At 42.7% G+C, this 21,748-nt stretch overlaps 1 protein-coding gene across 1 annotated transcript in view; it reads right to left on the reverse strand.

Annotated features, from left to right (window-relative positions):
- Positions 1-21,748, reverse strand: part of LMF1 (lipase maturation factor 1) — a 293,630-nt gene that overhangs the window by 248,029 nt on the left and 23,853 nt on the right. The window contains exon 5 of the mRNA XM_019542136.1: positions 14,395-14,405. Coding sequence (XP_019397681.1) covers positions 14,395-14,405 — 11 coding nt within the window. The remainder of the gene's footprint in view (positions 1-14,394; positions 14,406-21,748) is intronic.

The raw sequence follows: 21,748 nt of genomic DNA on the forward strand, positions 1-21,748 counted from the left end.
CGGAATAAACCTACCTTATGAGCTCATTGTAAATACACTAAACATCCTTAAACCCTATAGCCAAAGCCCTGTCTAGGAAAACAAGTCTCTGCAGGTCCCTGAGTAAGCAAACAATGAATTTTAATAGCATCCCATCATACAAAGGCATATGTATTTTTTTTTGAAGATTTACGAAGGAAAGCATTCAACTTACGCATCTGGGTACCTTCTCCGCATTAGAAGTTTTACAATCTCTGCTCTCTCCTATGCCTGATGAAGGCTGTGCATGCCCGAATGCTTGCAAATAAATAAAATGATTTGTTTGCAAATATCTAGCTTGTCCAATAAAAGACATAACCTCTTCCACGAGCTTTGATCCCTTCTCCACATTATGTTATTATATATATAGATATAGATCTATAGCTATATAGATGCATCAGGGAGATCTCGATCTATCTATATTAGATCTCTCTTGCTCTGTTGATACAGATATTTCTCTTCCTTTATTGAGACAGATAGATATATATAGATTAGATCTCTGTTGATATAGATATCTATCTCAATAAAGCTATATATCTATATTTATCTACATACAGACTACCTATATATATCTCTATATAGAGATATATATAAACATATATAACCTAATCTCTCTCTCTAGATATAGACATATACATATTTATCTATATAGCTCTACCTAGATATCTATCTAGGTATACAGAAATCTATATAGATCTCTATTAATATAGATATCACTCTATTGATATACATATCTCTCTCTTGCTTTATTGATATATATCTCTATCAATAGAAATCTATATAGATCTCTATTGATATAGATATTTTACATTTTCACTATTTTTTCACCTTTATCCTCTTGCATTTGCTCCTCTTTTGCTACACAAATGCTTGAGGGTTCTGGCACGCAACGTACACACAAATGCATCTCCTTGCCTGAAATCTCTGTCCATCTAGTCCAATATCTGGCCAACAAGTTTTCAGTGGGAGTGAGGCCTGTCTCTCTTGCACATCAGCTCCTGCTCTTTTGGCCTTTTCTGAACGAAGGGCACTAACTTGTTTTAATTCCAGCTGAGATTTCCGGCTGCTGCTCCATTGCTGAATTGGCCGTACTACAATATATCGGGCAGGCTGGAGATAAACAATGCAAACAATTTGCCTGCATCCCCTCTTGGAAAAAATGCTTTGACATGCATTATTCAAAATTTTAGCGAGATTCAAACTTTCAAGCAAGCAGCAACTTAGCCCTGTTCTAAGGGCTGGTCAATCACTCAGTAGCCTAAAGGAAAACTGAAGCTCCAGTGCTAAAATGCTGTTATTTTAGGTACTGCGCCTTGTCTTAATGAGAATGCTTTGTACTTCTGTAGTGGGTTTTAAGTGAGGATCTTGAAGTGCCTTTTGGGGCAAGTATTATTCCCATTTTATATTCCGTGTGAAACGTTACTTGAAGTTAAGGCCTAGATCACCCATCAGACAAGACTGCGGCGGGATTCACTCCTTTGCACTGGGAGGTGTGCAGAAACAGGATTCCTCATACGCATCGTCCACCCCACAGCCACCCGCCCCCTGGACAAGTCATGTGCACCGGGGAGCTGCCCGTCATCCAGGTCTCCCACTGGGAGAAGACAGAGACAACCTTTGTTCTCTTTACCAGGTTTCTTTGTAAATAGTACTACATCCATTCCTATTCATTCCCTCCCATGGTCTGTTGTGTTATCCGACTACGACACCTGCTTACAGACTTGCAAGGAGTGGATGTGCCCTGCCTCCCCTTTCCCCAACATCTTCCTGTTTCATTTGGGGATTACAAGTGGGCTGGATAATTTTGGCACAAAAGGGGAAAAATAAGTTAAAAAGAACAATAGCAAAATACAAAGAGGTTACAATAAAGCACTGGCTGTTCTGATCCAAGGAATGAGTGCCAGCATATGACAGAAAAGATTTCAGTGCTGGAAACTGTATAACAGAATTTACTTTGAAATCCTGACACTTATCTCTCTTGACTAACATGAAATATGTACCTTGGCTTATACCCATTTCCTATTTATTAACTGGGAGGAACATGTTTTCACCCTGCGGTTTTATCCCGTTTAGGAAAGGAAAAGAACCTGAAGAGAAAGTTATTTAACTAAACTAAAATGACATGTGCGCACGTGTGTGTATGTGTGTAAATATAAATATATTTTATATATGTGTGTGTATATACATGTGTAAATATAAATAAAAATATATTTATGTGTGTGTCTAAATATAAATAAAATGTGTATATGTGTCTAAATATAAATATGTATTTTATATGTGTGTATATATATTATATATGTATGTGTATATGCGTGTATACACATATTTTATACACACACACCCCCCTCACAATATATATATAATGTTTTAGAGAGAGAGATGTTGTTATAGAGCGTGGGACAGATAAATATTATATATATATTATGTTTTATTTGAGAGATATATAGATATAGATATAGAGATATATAATATATGTTATTTTAGGTAGGGAGATAGATAAAAGAGATATAAAACAAAATGTAAGTGATATACACACACACACACACCATGTATACACATATATACACATCTCTCTCTCTCCCCCTCTATATATCCACACACACACACACACACACACACACATACATATATATATATATATATATATATTAAGCAAGCATGGGGGCTTCTACCAAGAAAGGCTCAGGAGCAGCACTCAGACAGGCAACAAGCACTTGAAAGCAAAGCTGTTGCACAAAAAGTTGTAGCACTTAGTGCGAGGATTTTAACTCAAGTCGGGCCCTTTCGTAAACCCAAGCTTAGAACAATGGTAATAATTGAGAGGGCTCTGGAGAGAGTAACCACATCCCCATTGCTGGCTGTGTAAAGCTCCAATCCACACTGTACAAATAACAAAGACATTACAGAGACTGTCCTGTGTAGCAGCAAGCACACATAACACAATCAGTTAAATGACATGACGGACGACTCCCCATAGGTGCTGTTGCACCAGGACATAACACTCTGAATATTTTCCTGCAGGCTAGAAAACAGGCCATTTCCAATCACATACCTGATGCAGGGCTACATGCATTTATTCTGAGTTTCTTTAAGGGCTAACTCAAGAGGCCTGGGCTCCCAACCCATCCAGATGTCACTGGAGATAAAATAACTCGGGTTTAATGCAAACTAAATTTCTTGAAAGCCATCCCAGCTTTGCTCAAAATTCAATCATGGGTTAGCCACTAGTTTGCAAAATAGGGGCAGAATTTCAGGTTCAAAATAAGTCTCCCAGACCTATTTTGGACCTTGTTTGGAAATTCAGGATCGCTCCCCTCACCCCGACCCTGTAGCTCAGGGAGAAGGCAAGGGGACTGCGTGTACAGTTGGAAAATTATCCACTTGTCCCCCCTTGAACAAAAAATAGTTGAAATGTGCAGGGAGCAAAAAAATTCCCTAAAACACACCCAAAGGGGAAGAAAAAAACCCCCCGAACCCTGATGAAAATATTTTATTTGGTTACATTTTTTTTTTTACCCTAATTTTTTCCATAAAATTGCGATGAACTAGGAAATGGATTTTTTTTTTTGCATTTAGAAAATATCAAAACAAGGTGTCGTTAAAAGTTGGGAAACTTTTTTTCTGTCTGCATTTTTCCTAGCTTAAGAGCCCAAAAAGCCATCGCAACCAACTGTCTCCCACACACAGGTTTGGTTTTTAAGAAAGCAAGAAAACTTCTCATCAGAAAAACTTCCCAATGAGCTGCAATCCCTGCAGTTGCTCACTTCAGCATCGATTGCAGCCGCGGCGATGAGGAGTGACAGCCTCCTCTTTGTAAGGACAGATCAAGGCATCTTGCACTGAGAAAGATGGAATGAAAAATAGAGGTTGCACTGGATTCACGAACATTGGTGATCTACTGGTCTTTACATGCATAAATGAATGGGGGAAACTGCAAAGTTTTTGACACACAGATTTGTAAATGGGAAATTATTCGCCTTAAAAAGTCCTCCCACGATGCCAGCATCCCTTTACCCCTCAACAACTGAGTCTAATGGAACTGACAAGCTATTAAACTCATTCCCTTTTTGCCATTTGTAGGCTCTTTTAATACCAGTTTCCTCCTTTTTTGCACAGCAAGAAAATATGGCAGAATAAGAGTTCACAAGGCACTTCATGCCTAGAGCTGTCTCCTCTCAACATAGTCCAAGCTCTCTTCTTCAGGCTGATACTGGCCTGGACAGACAACCGTAATGCCGAAGCTGGACATACAGAATCAGGAATATGAAACATAACCCCTTCTTTTGCTTCTTAAGATCCTCAAGCCCCCATAACTAAATGCAAAAAGAAAGCTGGGGGGAGCAGCAAAAAGGCTTTAAAGGGCCCCAAATAGTGAAGTAAATGCCCGATTCCTACTGAGCTTCAAATTCTGTTGCACCTAATTTTCAACCACCCCTTTGAAAAAATAAACTATAAAGATGTCAACCCCATTATTATGACTCTAGAACAGAGGGTCTGGACCTGCACTTGGTAGGGAGTCTTCACCTCTGTGCAGGGGGGTTGCAAAGAAGATAGAGCTGGACTGAGAGGAAAGGCTGCAGGAACAAGGCTGATTTATTCTGCAGAAGAGAAGACCGAGGGGGATTGAATAGCAGCCTTCACCTCCCTGCAGGGGGGCTGCAAAGAGGATGGAGCTGGGCTGGTCTCAGCGGGGGCAGATGACAGGACAAGGAGCAATGGGCTCACGCTGCAGCAAGGGAGGTTTAGGTTGGATATTAGGAAAACCTCTCCCTAGGAGTGTAGTAAAACATCGGAACAGGTTACCCAGAGAGGTGGTGGAGTCTCCATCCTTGGAGGTGTTTAAGACCCAGGAGGACAAAGCTCTGGCTGGGATGATGTAGTTGGGGCTCGTCCTGCTTTGAGCAGGGGGTTGGACTAGATGCGACCTCCTGAGGTCTCTTTCAACCCTTGTTGTCTGTGATTCTTTCTGAAATCAAGGTGCCCCTCACTGGACTCAAGACACCCCTCCAGAGCTCGTGTGGAGTAAGTGACATCCCATTTCGACAACTTATTTATAATATATACACACACACACACATGCATACACACACGCATGCATACATATATGTGTACACACACACACACACATACACGCTTACCTCCTTGTAGGGGGGACGGGCTGTGGAGGTGGGGGATCATCCCGGCAGGGACAAGCTTGAGCCTTCAGCTAATCTACCAGCACTCAGAGGAGGATGGGGGAGCAGTCCTAACCCCCGCCACGCAGGACAGCATTCGCATGTTTACATTAAGAGGACCGCTACATGTGATGGCTGGGCTCTAATCATTCTCTATAAATTATTGCAGTAAGAACTTTTATGTGGTGTTATATCAGGTCAGAAAAGGGGCATTTGAATGGTTAACCAGCCACGGATAAATCAGATGCACGTTAGAACTGACAGCGTGATTAATGGAAGAATAAAAACGCCAGCAGTTCTTTGGACGTCATTCAGGTTTTTTATTCTTCGGAGGTTATTCTGCACGTCAAGTTTTATTTAACTGTAAAGAAAACAATAATAAAAATAAAATACAATAAAATAAAAATAAAGCTCGTTTGGCCGTGCCAAAGTTGAACTTTTGGATTGAAGCACGGCTTCAGGACAGCCCTGCCCACCTCTCATTTTCCTTCCTCCTTCCATCCAAAAAGTCTGGCGGTATCACAATGAATTTAAATAGCCCCGTGCTGAGAAGTGTCAGTCTGCTGCAGCCAACGTTGTCACTGATCTAATTCATTGTTTTCACTGGATTCTCCCCAACTCATCTCTCTCACTAAACTTAAGAGAAATGCTTATCGTTCTCTATAAATTATTGCAGTATTTCCACATAAACGATAGTTGCGTGTTTGCCTTTTGTATTGCAAGCCTGTCGTCTTCAATACAGCGGATCTTTTTATTAGACAGTACAACTGGAGAGAGGGAATGTGCCTGTTTCGACTTTGTAAGCTAGGTGTTGCCAGCTCTTGGCAGGTGTTGCGATAGGGAAATGCTGCAAGTATTAAAAAAAAAAGAGGGTCTCAGCAGCATAAAGCAGGCCAGCATTCATCAGTAAGGGGCACAGGTTTGAGGCTGTTACCACAAAGTGATGAAACTACAGCTAGACAACCCAAACCAGGCTGCACCACAACTGCTGGGGGAAGAGAGGAAAACACTGCAGATCCATGTAAGCTTTGGCACACTTTAAATCCCTTCTCTGAAAACTATCGTTTCAGAAAAACTGATTTCTCCCCCCCCAATTAACAGCAACCGTTTCAGAGGGGCAGGAGCGCGCGGAAAACAGGAACGGGATAATGCAGATCCTGGTTTTGACTCTTGCTGGTCTTCACAGATGTGCAGCCAGTGGAACAAACCGCATCGATTTATTCTGGGAAACCAAAGGAGACGGGATTAGCTGCTGCTTTGTGGATTAACGTCCATCACCTTCAAGAATCAAACCAAGTAATTGTGGGCATTCTCAGAAAATACTCTTCCCTACGGATCTGGCCTCAGTGCTAGGGAAGAAATGATCAGCACTTTCACGCACAACTTATATCCAGGCAGCCAACACCAGGAGAGCAGATTGCACCAATCCTGAAACATCTTTGGGCATACAACCCAAAGGCTGGGGTCCCTTCCTAGCTCACAAGTGAAGGGAGGGCAGAATCACCCCCAGTCAGGACATGTTTGAACACCGCAGGACACTGGGCTGACACTGGGCCAGGCTCCAACTGCAGGAATGATATCCTCCCTCTCTAAGTGGATATAGCATTCGTCATTTCCTGTCCTACACAAACCCAGCGCATGGTCCACCTGCATCACAAAACAACTGCTGAACTTCTCCCAGAAAGGTGGTTGTATTTGATGAGTGGGCAGTATGGTCATTGATCCTGAGTTTAGAAAGAGCTCTACGGCCCTTTGGCAAGGAAGATATCAGTTGTGAAGATGCCAAAGGTTTTGGGACACTTCATTAATGCGTTGCATGCCTTTGGACCATGGACAAACAGATACCCTAGCGAGGACATAACCCTCCATGCAGAAGTCATCCAAGAGTCCCAAAGAGGTGCATTAACATGCAGCCTCCGACCCCCTGTGAAGCAGGTGGGATGTGTGGGAGCGACACCTGCACTCGAGCTCAACCATCTCCATCGCAGAGCAATTACTGAACAGAGCACAACAGGCTCGCTCACTTATATGACATTTGAGAAAGTTATTTAACTTCCCTACCTCAGTGTATCACTCAAACATGCAACTAAAACTCTCTCACTAGAGACTCGGGCTTAGTCATGCTGATGATATTTTAAAGCACGTTGAAGATTACCAGGCTATACCCTTTATTATTTCCATAGTTTGCAAGTCTATAACTCTTTTTCTCCATCGATTTTCCCACTGGTTGGTAATGAGGTAGAAAGGTCTTCTGATACCTAACCCTCCTTAAACTGCCCATTCTTTGGAAGAGGCATGACATCTCCCTATAGCTGCGCGTGGGTCTTGGGGTACTGTGGGGGCCACGTGAATAATACTGTTGTTTTCAGTTAATTCCCCACTCGAATCATACAAGTGCCCAGAAAGGAACACCGTGATGGAGCTAGGGGTAGTGAGACCCTCGAGAACAGAGGCCAAAGAGAGCTGCTACCTGAACTGTGGAGTTGGAAGAAGCACTAGCTGCATGACCCCAACTTTGTCCCTGGAAGTCTGAGAGAAAACCATTTGCTGTGGGGTGCACGTGTGCACGCGTGTGTGCATTAAAGCCTGGAGGGCAGAGAAAGACAGCTTCTTAGAGAGAGAATCTGCTTAGTGAAAGATTTTCCTGGATTCTGCAGGACCAGCTTTCCTCCTTCCCCTGTTTACAGTCCTATACCAAGAAAAAATAAAAAAGCATTGCTGGCTACTGCAGATCGACATCCAGTCGACACGGCAAACCGCTGAAAGAACACGACTTACAAGGACCACCAAAAAAAAAAAAATCTCTGTTTCCCAAAGTTATGCGCTCATTCCAGCAGTAGTGTTTGTATCAACCCTTGCTAAGACGGATTTCAGCCCGTCAAGTCATTTGCATAATTGCTGCAATCAAAGGCACTACTTTAGAGTAATAACTTTAATGGCAGAATTTTTTTTCCCCCAAGTATTCTTTTTAACAAATGCCTAACAAATGGGTGCAGCCAGCTCACTTAGCAAGAAGAGAGAGGGATGATACTATGCTGCATCTCACAGGATGCGAACAGGTGTTATGAGGGATAGTGGCTTTTCTTGCTATTTGTTCAACTCAAGAGAGGACCACATGGTTAACATTCAATATTGGGCCTTGAACAGAAATCTTTTCTCATAAAATCATAGCAAATGAGGGTTGGAAGGGACCCCGGGAGGTCATCTAGTCCAAACCCCTGCTCAAAGCAGGACCACCCCTGCTAGATGGACATTTAGGGTTGGATGGCAACTCAGGAAGAGGTCCCTTCCTATCATTTAAACAACCATCACAATAAGAGACCAGCAATACATGACCAGCCTACACAACGCCATCTCCAGTGAGTGTCAGTGGGGAACACCGCAGGGTCGTCAACACAACATTCGAGGCTCTCAAACAAGCCAAAAAGGCAACTGGCCCCTTATTGCAGGTATAATTAAATTAAAACAAAATGCCTTCATGAACGTGGTTGGGGAGAGAATCAGACCAGCTATAAATTAAACCAGAGATATGAATACCAGGCAAGCTGCAGTGTTAGGGTTAACTTGGGTCTGGAAACAGTTTAGTGAAACCCTGGCGTGGCTAGCGGCCAGCTCTGAGTTTAGTTGCTTTGGGCTAATCGCTTCCTTCAGGCAGGCTACTCCAGCGCACTAATAGGTTTTAATAAAAACTTCCAATTGGGCCAGTAAACCCCTCATTAAGCTGTTTTTAAAGCATGAATTTAAGAGCGACGAGGGTAAAAGGTCACGAAGAGTATTTAATTCACAACGGCTGGCGAGAGGTGCTGTTGTGATTGAAAACACCAGAGTTCAAGTGTCCAGGGCCACATAAACATCCGACTCTGTCACTAGACCTGGTTAAATGACAGCTTGAAAAATAGATTTAATAAGGCAGAGGGAAAAGTTTCCCACTTGTACACGAGAAATGGGAGTGCCAGCTCGCAAAGTGCGCTGGGAAAGATGCGCGATTAGCATCCTGGCCCCGCCTCCCAAAAATATCCAATAAGTAAATACAATCCATCACCGTACGGGTGTTCTCGTGCAGTGACTGCTCCAAGAGACTCACAAAATAGTCTTACATAGAAAGGTGCGGAACACCTTTCTAGGAGAAACCCCTGCCCAAAAAACCCTCTTTGCTCTACTGCGATAGGTCTTCTCCTCTGGTGCTTCAGGCCACCAACCTCAGACCACGTTCTGGATCACTCTAGGCTACTGATGGAGAAAGAGCTAAAACTGCTTTGGAGCAGTTTTTTTACTGCTCCAAGGACTGAACTGTTCCTGGGTGCATCAGCTCACTCCAATGAAAACAATCTGTTTTGGATGCTGTGATTTAAGGCATGAGTGGCAGAGTTGAGTCCCAACTGGAAGATCCACTCATTGTTACCAATAACTGGATCCTGATATGTCTTTTTCAGCTTATATCTACCTCCAGCGTGCCGCAGTATACTCACAAACTAGGCTTTGTAACACTGATATGGATTTTCCTTAGTGCATGTGGATTTTCAACCTCGTCTCATTTTTCTTCTATGCTCAGAACATGGCCAAATTTTCACTGCTCTCTTGATTTAAGCAGGTACCATCCCTTGCATCCTGAATTACCCTACCCTATGGTCTCAATCCTGTATAGTAAAAGCCAAAGCCTTAGAAGTGCACTCTAACATTTCATTATATGTCAATGCAAATCTAAAATCCAAGATCCCCAAAGACCTTTTAAAAGAAAATGCTCCTCTCAGAACAATTTACGTTAAAAGTTAAGAGCAAATGCGGATTTTAGAAGTAATGGAGAATTATGTGCATTTGGCACTCAACTTTTTATTCTTTCTTTAATCAAATGCACCCTCACCTGAAACTTAACTGTGGAATCAAAACTTTGCTAAGATAAAGCATCACATTTGGGGCTGGCATTAATGCAGAATTAGTGATTTTTTTTTGTTCTGGGTTCACAAGTAATGTGTGAAAAAAAAAGCAAGTTGAAGATTAAATCCAGCAAAGTTCTGAATCTTGCCTTTCCCCTCAAGAGCTAAGAGAAAGGGTCCCTGAGCCATTAAATCCTTTAAAATACAAATCCAATTGGCTGCTGCTGCTGCTGCTTTTTTTTTTTTTTTAAATCGGCACAGTTGGCTTGCAGGGAGTGTAGAAGCAACGTTCCTAATTCTCCCCATGGAAACATCTGTTTTGGGCTGAAACAAAAACCCATTGCGCATCAAGAGTCAACTTAGATCTGCTGTTCCCCTAGTCCTTCCGTTTATGGCTCTGTTGATAACTGAAAGGTAAATAGATGTGTTTTTGCCCTTTGACAGCTCTGCGTGCTTCTCGCTGGGAAGCAAAAAAGCAACTCCAAGCAGTAATCAATCACCCCAAAAGATGACTGGATGGGATCTAAATCCACCCAAACGAATGACATCATTACCTGCCCCATGTCTGCATCTGCTGTACTCGACAGTGAAAGAGAGACAGATGTCCACTGCAACCATTCCCCCGACCTGTTTGCAACTGCTCTCGTGTTTCTCTCTCGGCGGACACCTCATTCTACCACCAATTCTTCCTCTGCTGTAAGCAACATCAAGCCATGGGTTAGGCTATCAAATTACCGTTTGTTTTTCTAGGTGACTAATTAGCAGGCTAACCTGGGAAGACAGCAGGAGGAGGAGGAAAAAAGACACACTAAAGAGCAGGTCAGTCAATGCTTGGAGCAGAAACAAGGGGAAAACACCCCCAAAAACTGTTAATCACATCTCAAATGAAAAAGAACTTGTCACAGTAGGTGGCCATGGGATTGGGAGGTGTTACTCTTCAAGAGCAAATGATAAAGAACTTGTTGCAGTAGCTGGCCATGGGATTAGCAGCCGTCACCCTCCGAGAGAGTCTGTTTTGACCCCAAACTGGTCACTTCCAATACAACTGTGACATCATAGGGCCATTCGGTTGGCTCTGAACTCCATGTGGTGACCTCAGCCTCAGTCCAAATGAGCAGGAGAGTGGTCCTGGCAAGCAAACAAGCAAGCCAACAAGTGCCCTAAGCCTGGCATCCCACCACCCCGGTACAGCTGTAGATCGCTCGTCTCCTGGGGACAGGAGAGCTTGTCTCTACAGCTCTACTGAGGTGGCAGGTTTATGGGTTTTGTTGGTTTGCTTGTTTGCTTGCCAGAACCCCTCTCCTGCTCCTTTTGACCGAGGAAAGGATGAAGTCCTGTCTGAAGGGGGTTCAGATGACTCACAGTGACAGGTGCAAGTCATTAACCTTCACCAAGGCGATAAACAAAATAGAGGTCCCTCTCCAAGGAGAGGGAATTATGGGCTAGAACAGAGAAGGTCATAGAAAGAAACCGGAGGGACTGCCAGACTCCAGGAGGAAGTTTGGGCTGAGGTTTAAGATGTCAAGAAAACTCAGCTCTCCAGGAACGGGGTTTGGATGCTAACTCAACAGGTGCGTTCCACTGGGGACAGGAAAACCGTTTTGTCCGTCCACAAAGCGTGAAGGGACTCACTGTACAAATTAAACTACACAGAAAGGCAGGCCTACAGGGTTAGAGGCACGTTAACCAAGGGAATTGAACATCGCCTGCAGCATGTACCCTTCTGTCGGGGGAATAACAGACCCCCACGTCTACGGCTGTCGAATTAGCCCCCTTTTGACCTTGCAAGTTCGCTCAAACCCGTCATCTTAAATCTGGAGTCAAATTTATTTCTGAACAAGCTAAACAACAAAGCCAGGGGTTTATTAACAACTCTGCTGATTTCAGAACAGGTCTAATTTCCCAGGGTGCAAAGGCTCTCGGGTTTGCACCGTAACCTTTCCCCTTTTTAAAGATAGGCAGTCCAACGTGAGCCTGCGTGCTCCATGCCGTGCAAGCTGTGAAGCAGACGTGGAACAGGTCGTTGCCTGAAGTGAGGAGTGTTTTTAATAACTGTTACCTGACAGCAATAAGAGCAAAGAGCAAAATCTGTGGCAATACCAGTTGATCCCATTTGGCCTGACAGCTTGTTGTTATTTCCAGGCTCTCGCATTCTTTAAAATTCATAGGGACAGCCTGCAGTTTTAATAGAGGCTACCCAAATCCACCCTAAGATGTAGTAGAAAAAAAGCACACTTCCTGCAGGGGAACAGGAAACAGTCAGCACTTCCAAAGATCACTCCGGGAATTTTTTAGCTCATGCTTTGAAGTAGATGCTACCAAAGAGCAAAAGCTTCCAAAGCTCAGCAATATTTAATATATTTCTCGCAGCAACAGAAATGGATGACAGTGTTGTTGTTTCAGCCATATTATAACAAAAATATTGTGGTTTTCCTGTATTCTGACCAAAGCAGCTTCAGATTTACATCTCATTCATCTTATTCAGAAATAGCATTTCATCTCAAGACAAGGAAGAGAGAGATCCTGCTGCGTACAAAGGACAGGATTAACCCTCACAGGGCATTTAGAGATAAGGCAGAGAAAGTCTAGAAAAATCCCGGGAAAAGCTGATTTTCTCAATAACCAGTTTTGGAGCTGGAAAAAAAATACAGACAAATGCCACCAGTGAAAGAGTGGATCATTCTCAATAACCTTATAAGAGGAATTATTTGGTTTAAAAATATCCCACTGGATAAAATCAAGCTAAGTGTCACCACCAAAAGCATTTCTAAGTCTGCATTGGCCACTTAAAAACACAAACTTAAACCCTTGCAGCAAGCAGACAGACACTGAAAATAATGGGTCTTTCTACGTCCTTCCCCTTCCGTAAGATGAAGCAGCATACCCAACAGCTCTGCCTGCCTGAAAACGGGTCATGGCTAACTATTCTGCTTTCTTTCCTCTCATAAAATATTCTGCAAGTAAGGTGAAAAACTGGCTCCATTGAAAGGTGGAAAAGTAAAAAGAAAAGTGGAAAAATTAAAAAAAAATAAAAATAAAAAGGAGGTGGAAAAATAAAAGCAAAGATCTCTCCCTATCGGTTTCTAGAGTTAGTTGATAATAGATTGGCCTTTGCATTATATGAGATAGGTCTGACAGCCTGCTTGTGGTGTGGTGCCTTTGTGGAGGGGTTTGGCAGGTCTCCAACAACTAAAATGTCTCCACTCATTCACGGAACCAGGTGAGCTCAGCGACAGGACGCACTTCTCCACCCGTGCATCATGCTGCCCATCCAGCACAGCTCCCCCACACCCTTTCTAGGGGACGACTACATACTGTAGGTGAGCACCCCTAGCGCTGCAACAGAGACATATTTCAAAACATTGCAAATATGTTCATTAATCCCCCTTCACCTATATGCATTTCACACCATGGGTAAAACAGCAGAGGCGAAACAGCTCCTCTAACCCCCACAAGTCACTGCCTTGGCGTTAGAAACCTTCCCCTTCCCTACCCCATGTTCATCCCTCTCCATCAGGCTTCTGCTTCCAGCCCCAGATGTGCTGATTTCTTTAACTATTTGGTCACTGACAAAAAAAAAAAAATCAAGTTAATACCAATGATGTTCGTGTGACCTCACCCTGAGCGCGTCTACATGTTTATTAATGTGCCATAGTTATTGCAAATTAAGTTTGGATAAGTTAATACCAATGATGTTCATGTGACCTCACCCTTGGCATGCCTACATGTTCATTAATGCGCCATAGTTACTGCACATTAAGTTTAGGTAAGTTAATACCAATGATGTTCATGTGACCTCACCCTGAGCGCGTCTACATGTTTATTAATGCGTCATAGTTATTGCATGCTAAGTGTAGTACTTGGATCGCCAAGAATTAAATCAATGCATATTAAATACGGCGCAGTAGCACCAGCACACAGCTTTTTAGTGACACTGCGCCGCAGCCTAACAACACTGCACAGTAGCGTATTAGCACGGGTTTTGCCCAGCACGCTTCTGCACGGTGTTATTAGGCTACTGCACAGTAAGCGTCTTGTGTAGATGCACCGCCCCCTCTCCCCCCCCCGAGGAGGGAAAGGATCTCACACAAATTTCAACTCAGACATTGAAGTAATTTCATCTTCTTTAAGGTACATACAAAAAACACAGATAACCGGTTAAGGTCAATAGGAGAGAGACACGCACACAAAACACATGGAAAAGCTGACAAGAACACTACATTCCTTAGCCAGAAAGAGTGATCTAGAATAATTTAAAAGCTACCTACCCACCGAATGCACAGAAAAATAGCGACTGAAGATATTGTTTCCCATTTACATTCACTTACCGAAGGAATACCTGCAAAATGACAAGAAAAAAAAAGAATTAAAATCCAGCCTGAATATTCTTATGCACCTTTGCTTCGAATTATTATTATTTCAAATTTCACAGGGATTTTGATTTTCAGGCTGTTTGACAAGTGGTCATAAACGTTGCCTGTTGTACGTAAATATTTAATATATAGAATAACAAATGTCTGAGCGGTGAATTCCTGCTCAAAGTGGCACAGTGCCTCGAAACACAGCAGAAGTGTATCAATATTACATGCGAGCCTAAGGAAGTTCTTATTCATTTTGATTTAAAATAAGAAGCCCAAGTTTCCAGTGCCCCGAAATAATCAATTTTACAACAAACACAATTAAATTAGACATCGGTACCATTGAATCTGGACTAGACCAGTTAGCCCGCTATTTATCCCCATCTAGGGAGCAGACTTTCCGCCTTCTCCAGATACTGTTAAAGACATCTCTTTTGGGAGGGTATCCAAAAGTCACTTAATTTGGGCTGTTTTGAATGGGGACAGCAAGGCATGGGACAGTTTCAAAGACTTCACAGAGAATGTCTCATCTGTATAACTTCTTTTGCAGAAGGAAAGCATAGTTTCGGGGAGATAAAAAGCAAAAAGTCCATTTCTTACAGTTGGATTTGTTCTACCCCCCACCGCCCCACCCCCAAACCAACTATCACAAGGCATCCAGTGCAAAGCCTATGCTATTAATTGAACTAGCGTACCAGAATATCCTTAAGGTTCAATGCCCCGCAAGGAGAAAATGGACCACACTATCCTACAGCTTTCATCTGAATCTTGTTGCCACTCTCCTCACATTACTATAATCATTTCACCTCTTCTTACAGCCATTTTTCATGCAGGTTTGCTTTTAAATCTGGAAGGAAATTTTAGCCCGAAGGACATGATTTCACCCAAGATCATCAAATCCACTTGGAAAGAAAACCAGAGGCTATTTTAAAACTATTTTGTCAACAACTGGAATTTGGAAGCCTTCTCCTTACTTCAAGTTCCCCGGATCCATCTGTATTCCTGGGGATTTGAATTTCCATTAAAAAAAAGTCTATTTTAATACTTTCAAATTAAGGGCAGAATTTTTTGAACACTTTGGTCATCTATATGAACCCCCCTGCAGCATGCTAGGAGGCAGTAAAGTTACTCAGCGTAGCAAGTAGCTTTGTGATCCCAATGCTAAGCATATGGATGTAAATAAATTTAATTAATGAATTAACTAACTCACTTGATTTATATGCTGCCCTTCCCAAGAGGCTAAGGGCAGCTTCCCATAGGAGAACAGAGTAAGTTATAAAACAGGAAAATGCTTATAGAACAAGAGAAAATATACAACAAACCTCCCTAAATAATATCTCAGCCTAGCTTTGCTTGCTAAATGCCTACCCAACTAGGACAGTCTGACATCCACAAACAGTCCTTTTGAGCAAAATGGGACTAACAAGTTGGATGGACATTAACCACTTTGAATATTCAAGTTCAGTCTACATTTTTTTGTTCCTCGATGAGACGATCAGTTCAAATTAGAATAGTAACAAAAAATAAATTAAAATAAAAGAAGCTGCTAGCTGCTCTACTGCAAAACAGCGTGCAATGGTGCACTAGTTTACACACACACCTATTTTCCACAAATCATTTAAAAAAAAAAAAAATCAGCCTAAATATTCATTGCCAACAATAATTTCAAACAGGGCTACCGCTGTCCAGAAAGCAATTTTTAAAAGGCTTGATACACTTCGACTTTCTTAATAAAAGCGGCTCTTTGTAAAGGTATCTATTATTAATGGCAACCCCACTTCACTATTCTCTACCACAGTTAAATATAAATGTGTATGAATTATTCTTATTTCTTGGCAGAAGTAAAGAACCCCCTGAGGCCCATTAAAAAAAAAAAAAACCCTCACTCACATACATGCACACAATGAGGAATTAATAAAATATTGTATTTTTCTCAACCACATTAAGTTTTCTGACGTGTGTCTGTTGCTGATTACATCAATCTAGGCTCCATAACTTGTCACGTGATGACAGGCAAAGACTTGTGAATTTATTTCTCCGAAGAAGCTCACGATACAAATGCCAAGGAAACCAAACCAAATGGTTTGCTGGGAGTCTATAAAAGCAGCAGGGTTTCTTGGGAAGATTTTTAAAGGTACAAATAGTCGGTAGGTGCCTACAACTCCATTGACTGAGAGTACCAGTTTGGAGCTGAGCTGTCATATATGCTTCAGAAAAATCTTCCTCCTTGCCTGCATGCAGCAAACATCAATTTAAATGCTGCGTCTCCCCACAACCTCCCGGCTGTAGCACACAGAAATGTAACCAGAACAGGCAACAGCATGGATTTGACTTGGAGACTGGGATTTTGCAAAGGAAATAATTGTTGATCTGCCAAGTGTCAGACCAGGGGACTCGACAATTCTGGGCTACCGTATTTCCTCCCATGCAACACATGGCGGAATATAATATGCACCTTGTTTTTTTGAAAGGCAGAATGAAGGAATAAATAAAAAGGATTCCCCCCCCCCCCGAGTTATGGCTACAAAGAGCAGCAACAGAGCCCAATCTTCAGATGTTTCACGCTCCCTTTCGTGCTTAATGAAAGCTGAAACCCTAGCTGCTGTGCTAAAGACTCACCTGTATGGGTGGATCTATGATACATAAGAGACCTAAAGATTCTCCAAGGCTGTGAAATAGGAAAAGAGAAACCACAAGCAGCTAGCCTGTCCAAAAAAAAAGCTTACCTTGATTGATGGAATATCAGGATCATTATACAGGAGAGACAACTGTTAACAGCTCATTGTTCATCACTCCAGAGGTGTTAAGTCAACTGACTCAGCTGCCTGAATAGTAAAGCAACAGCTGCTGCACCATAGAGCAGGAATCACAGCAGGGTGCTGCCATCCCAGTCAGAAAATCAGCCTCCTTGCTTAATAGACTTGTGTGGGGGCTGATTTTGGTGGGGGGGAAAGATGCATGTAATATACCAGAAAATACCGTAGTTTTGGTTCGTGGCATGCGATTACATAAACCACTAACATCCTTTCTGTTGCCAGACTGGATGAGCTATCAAACCAGCCAACAGTGAGGCTCATTTCTGAATGTGGGCTTGTACATCATGACCTCTACACCTAAACAGACGATCGTTATTGTCACTAATCAAATATTCGAGGAAAATAAAAATATGCATGCCATAGCAAAGTCCAAGTGCTGAAATATTAATGGCAAGCAAAAGCAAAAAGCAGCAAATGTTTCCAATTAAAATTTGTTTCAAAAGTAAAACACAAATCTCATGAAAATGAATGTGCCATTTCACCCTTCATCCCCATGAAGCTGTCAGAGGCCAGTGAACTGCCGTGTCCTTTACTTCCAAGACAGGCACCTTGGCCTTGCCATTATCAGATCTAGGATGTCATACAAAAATCAGACTGACCTTTCAAAGCAATGAATGCTTAGTGAAGGAGCAACCTCTATGGGGAACAAAGACTATTCAGGCTAAAATTTGGAAGTTAAAAGCTTTGCATGGAGACGGCCCATTCTAACTTGTAACAAACCAGTCAAGTGAAGGTTTACCATGTTGATCTGGTCAACTGAAACCCTTATCTTGACTGGCCAAAACATGAATTAAAAGGCATGTTTCTTTTTCTCCCTATGCTGTGAACTGTTACTGCTAACGCTGCATCCATACCGTTCCCGCTGCCATCAGCTGGCAGATGATCGTTTTACAACGCTCTTGATACCCCAACCTCGGGTTGAAACTTTTCTTCTGCTCTGCGATTAAAAACTATTTCTTTTGCAACCAGGGCTTATGGTAGAGGTGATCTCTTTTATTAGGCCAACAAGATATTTGCAAAAAAGAATTTCTTTAATTGCAAAATTTATTTGGCAACTGTGCATGCAATCACTAACTGGCTGCTGATGGGATTTTCGGTGGTTTATTAATTTGTTTCAAATACTACGTTCTTAATAGGCAAGCATCAGTAATATAAATTAGGCAAAGGGACATATACACATGAACACATTCTTCAATCACCTACTTGCCCGTTGTCAAGATAAATTATCTGGGACAGGAGCATCTCTTCCAATAGATCTATAAAACGCCTTGTGCAACGTTAAACCAAATGGACATCAATAAGTAGCACTAAACTTCACATCTCTTGCTACCCAATAGATGTATCTGTATTTACGTGAAAAATCCCTCTTTGAAAGTAAAGGTCCAGATATTCATTGCAATGGGGATTTCAGCCTATCTTCTCTTCCCAAGCTGCATCAGCCCTCTCGGCCAGGGCCAGTTGAAGTGTGTGCCTTAGCCTCAAATTTCCCTCCAGATGAGAGGGTTTCCAAATGAGATACTTCAATTACTTTTCTAACTTAGAGAGTATGCTACATGTCCTTTGAGGAAAAAGGACAACAATTCCTCTTATTGCAGAGCGCTAGAAACTTCCTTTGCCTAAAAAAATTTTACAACAATCTTTGGATGTCATCTTCCATCCCTCTTCCGAATGCTCTGTTTCTCCCTAGAATGGGCCAGATGTGTGGGCCGTGTTAGGCAAAGAAAGGGTATTTCAGCATTTTCCTCTTCTTCACTGCGTGGAAGATCTCTGACCCTTTATAATGGCTTCAGGATGGAAATACGGTAAATGAAATCGAAGTATATTACCCTCTGATTACCCCCCAGCTCTGCCCCAAGCGCAAAGATATGGAGACACGTTCACCTAAGCTGGCACAAAGACTGCGTAGCAAATCCACTCAACTTCATGTGCTGATGATCACCTGCCTACCTAACTGTTATCAATGCAGAAGACGTAGCCACTCCATCCGTGGACTGTTCATGCTGCTATGAATGGGAGCACGATGTTTAACCACTGGAGGACTGTTGCTTGAACTGGTTGTGGGAACAAATTCAAGGATGGGTGCAAATCCTAGGTCTACTTACCTGAATACAATACTTGGCTGAGCTGCCAGCCACTGGAAAGGAATATACCACTGGAAGATCCCCCAAGAGGTAAAGCAATTCTGGCTCTGCTAGCCACCTTAGCAAACGGGTCAACATACCCATCGTAATGGACCAAGAGGCCGAAACCTAATGAACAGGATAAGCTTCCTATTCGCTCATTGAATTCACCTGCCACATCTTGTCAAATTTAGATTGCAAACTCCACGGTACATGATACAATGCATAGCACAACAGGGCCCCAATCCCTCCACAAGGCCTCTGGGAACTGAGAGGAAACAAGAACGCCATGAGAAGCAAGCACCGTGCCGGAAAGTCACCAAAGCGGACAGCGCGCCTGACTGCTGCGGTGGAACCGCTCCAGTTCACCCTGAATTTAGGATGCATCATTAAATTAGACGTGTGGGGGTAAATAACATTTTTGACAGCTGGTTCGAGTTGTTGCCAAGCTTTTAGTATTCCACAGTGGTCGTGGAGGGACAAGGAGGTGGGGGGGGTGGGAAGGAAATCAGCTAAAATGGTAGTAAGTGAAACCACTTGTCTGGTTTCTGGATTCACTTTATTGTGGTCACAGATCTCTTGCAAACCGGGACGCGGCGCTCTGCAAATACAACATCCACGCTCGAACGGAGGGAATGAGGAGCTACTAGAAAAATAAAGCGAGCTTGGAAATTAGGTTCGCTCCTCGTTTTGCTCAAGGTGTTGGAAACCGTACCAGCAAGGGAGACTCGGAATGGACTGGGGGATAAGGAGCTCCATGAAGCCTCTTGTGAAGCAGCACCGGCTATTGGAAAGATCCCTAACGCACTTATTAAAGATTACATAATACTGCTGAGCAACCAGACATTTTGACTGAGCTGTCCACTTGGTGTAACGAGCAGTCAATTAAAAGGACAATGCGCCATTTTGTTTTCTCTTGACAAGGCAGGCTGGAGGGGCTAGTTTAAAAAAAAAAATCAGGCAAAATTGAATTACCTAACTGGATACCGGCATAAGCCAAGTCTTCTGTCTGTGCTCATTTCCGAAGCTAAAAGTATTATGAGCCCTGGCTGAGGCAGCTGCAGAAGTAGCCAAATTCAAATGAAGTTTGCTTTGGTTAAATCATTTAGTGCCAAAGCCGACTGCAGAAATGGAAGCCAATAGAGTCCTGCTCAAAGCTGTTCCTTAAAATCAGGCTGGGAATCAAAAGCACAAAACGTGAGGAGCAGGGGAGACCGAGGACAGCATCGCAAACTTTTCCCCGCTCTGAGCAGCATCCGAGTCCCGCTGAAGTTCACAGAGGCTTTTCTGCCGACTCTAAGCAGGGGCCAGACAAGGTTGCCCAATCTTGGAGGAAATTCCCCAATTTACAGAAAAGAGGCAGCAAGTCCAAACAACAGCACATGCACAGCAAGGGGAAACCAATGCCCAATGGAAAGAAACAAACCCCAAAAACTCACCAATGCCTATTTAAATAAGTTGAGAGCCTGGACAAAAGGTCAGTTTGGGTATTGTGGTGCATGCATGGACACACATACACACAAAGCTGGGGCAGAGGAACTTTTCCCCCTTACTCCTGTCTGCATGAGTTTGGGTTTCATGTAGATAAGAGTAAGAGGAATGTTTCATACAGCACTTGTTAACACCTTGTTTAGCAGATGATTTCCAACAGCTTATTTTTCATGTCTTTTATTTTTACTTTTGCCCTGTTTTGTCTTGAATGGCCAGCCTTTATTAAAAAAAAAAAAAAAATCATCCAGGGCTCAATAAAACTTCCTAACGATTCCTCACTCCCATAACTATTCTATAGATAGATTATAATTTCCTAATTAAATACGTTTTATCAGTTTCTATTAAATCCTATGGTTTTTGGAGTAGTTCCAATGAGAATCTATTGGTTTCTTCCATAACACGAGCGTGAAAGCATTCCTTAGTCTGGAAGCGAAGTGCATTTCCATACCCCCTATACACCTGATCCAAATCCCAGAAGACAACACTATTTAATTATGGTCTCTCTACTCTCAGAGAGAACTTCCATTTCCCCAAATATTCCTGGGGATACTGAGGGTGGGATTTAATAGCTGCCTTCAACTCCTTGCAGGGGGGTGCAAAGAAGATGGAGCTGGGCTGGTCTCAGTGGCGGCAGATGACAGAACGAGCAATGGGCTCAAGCTGCAGCAAGAGAGGTTTAAGTTGGACATTAGGAAAAACGCTCTGACTAGGAGAGTATTAAAATACTGGAATAAGCTACCCAGAGAGGTTGTGGACTCTTCATCCTTGGACCCAACTAGACAAAGCCTTGTCTGGGATGATGCAGTTGGGGCTGGTCCTGCTTGGAGCAAGGGGTTGGACTAGATGTGACCTGCTGAGCTCCCTTCAACCCTCATTTCTATGAATCTATGATGGATG

The sequence above is a fragment of the Crocodylus porosus genome, unplaced genomic scaffold (assembly GCF_001723895.1).
Source record: "Crocodylus porosus isolate Cpor-Errol unplaced genomic scaffold, CroPor_comp1, whole genome shotgun sequence".
Classification (NCBI taxonomy): Eukaryota; Metazoa; Chordata; order Crocodylia; family Crocodylidae; genus Crocodylus; species Crocodylus porosus.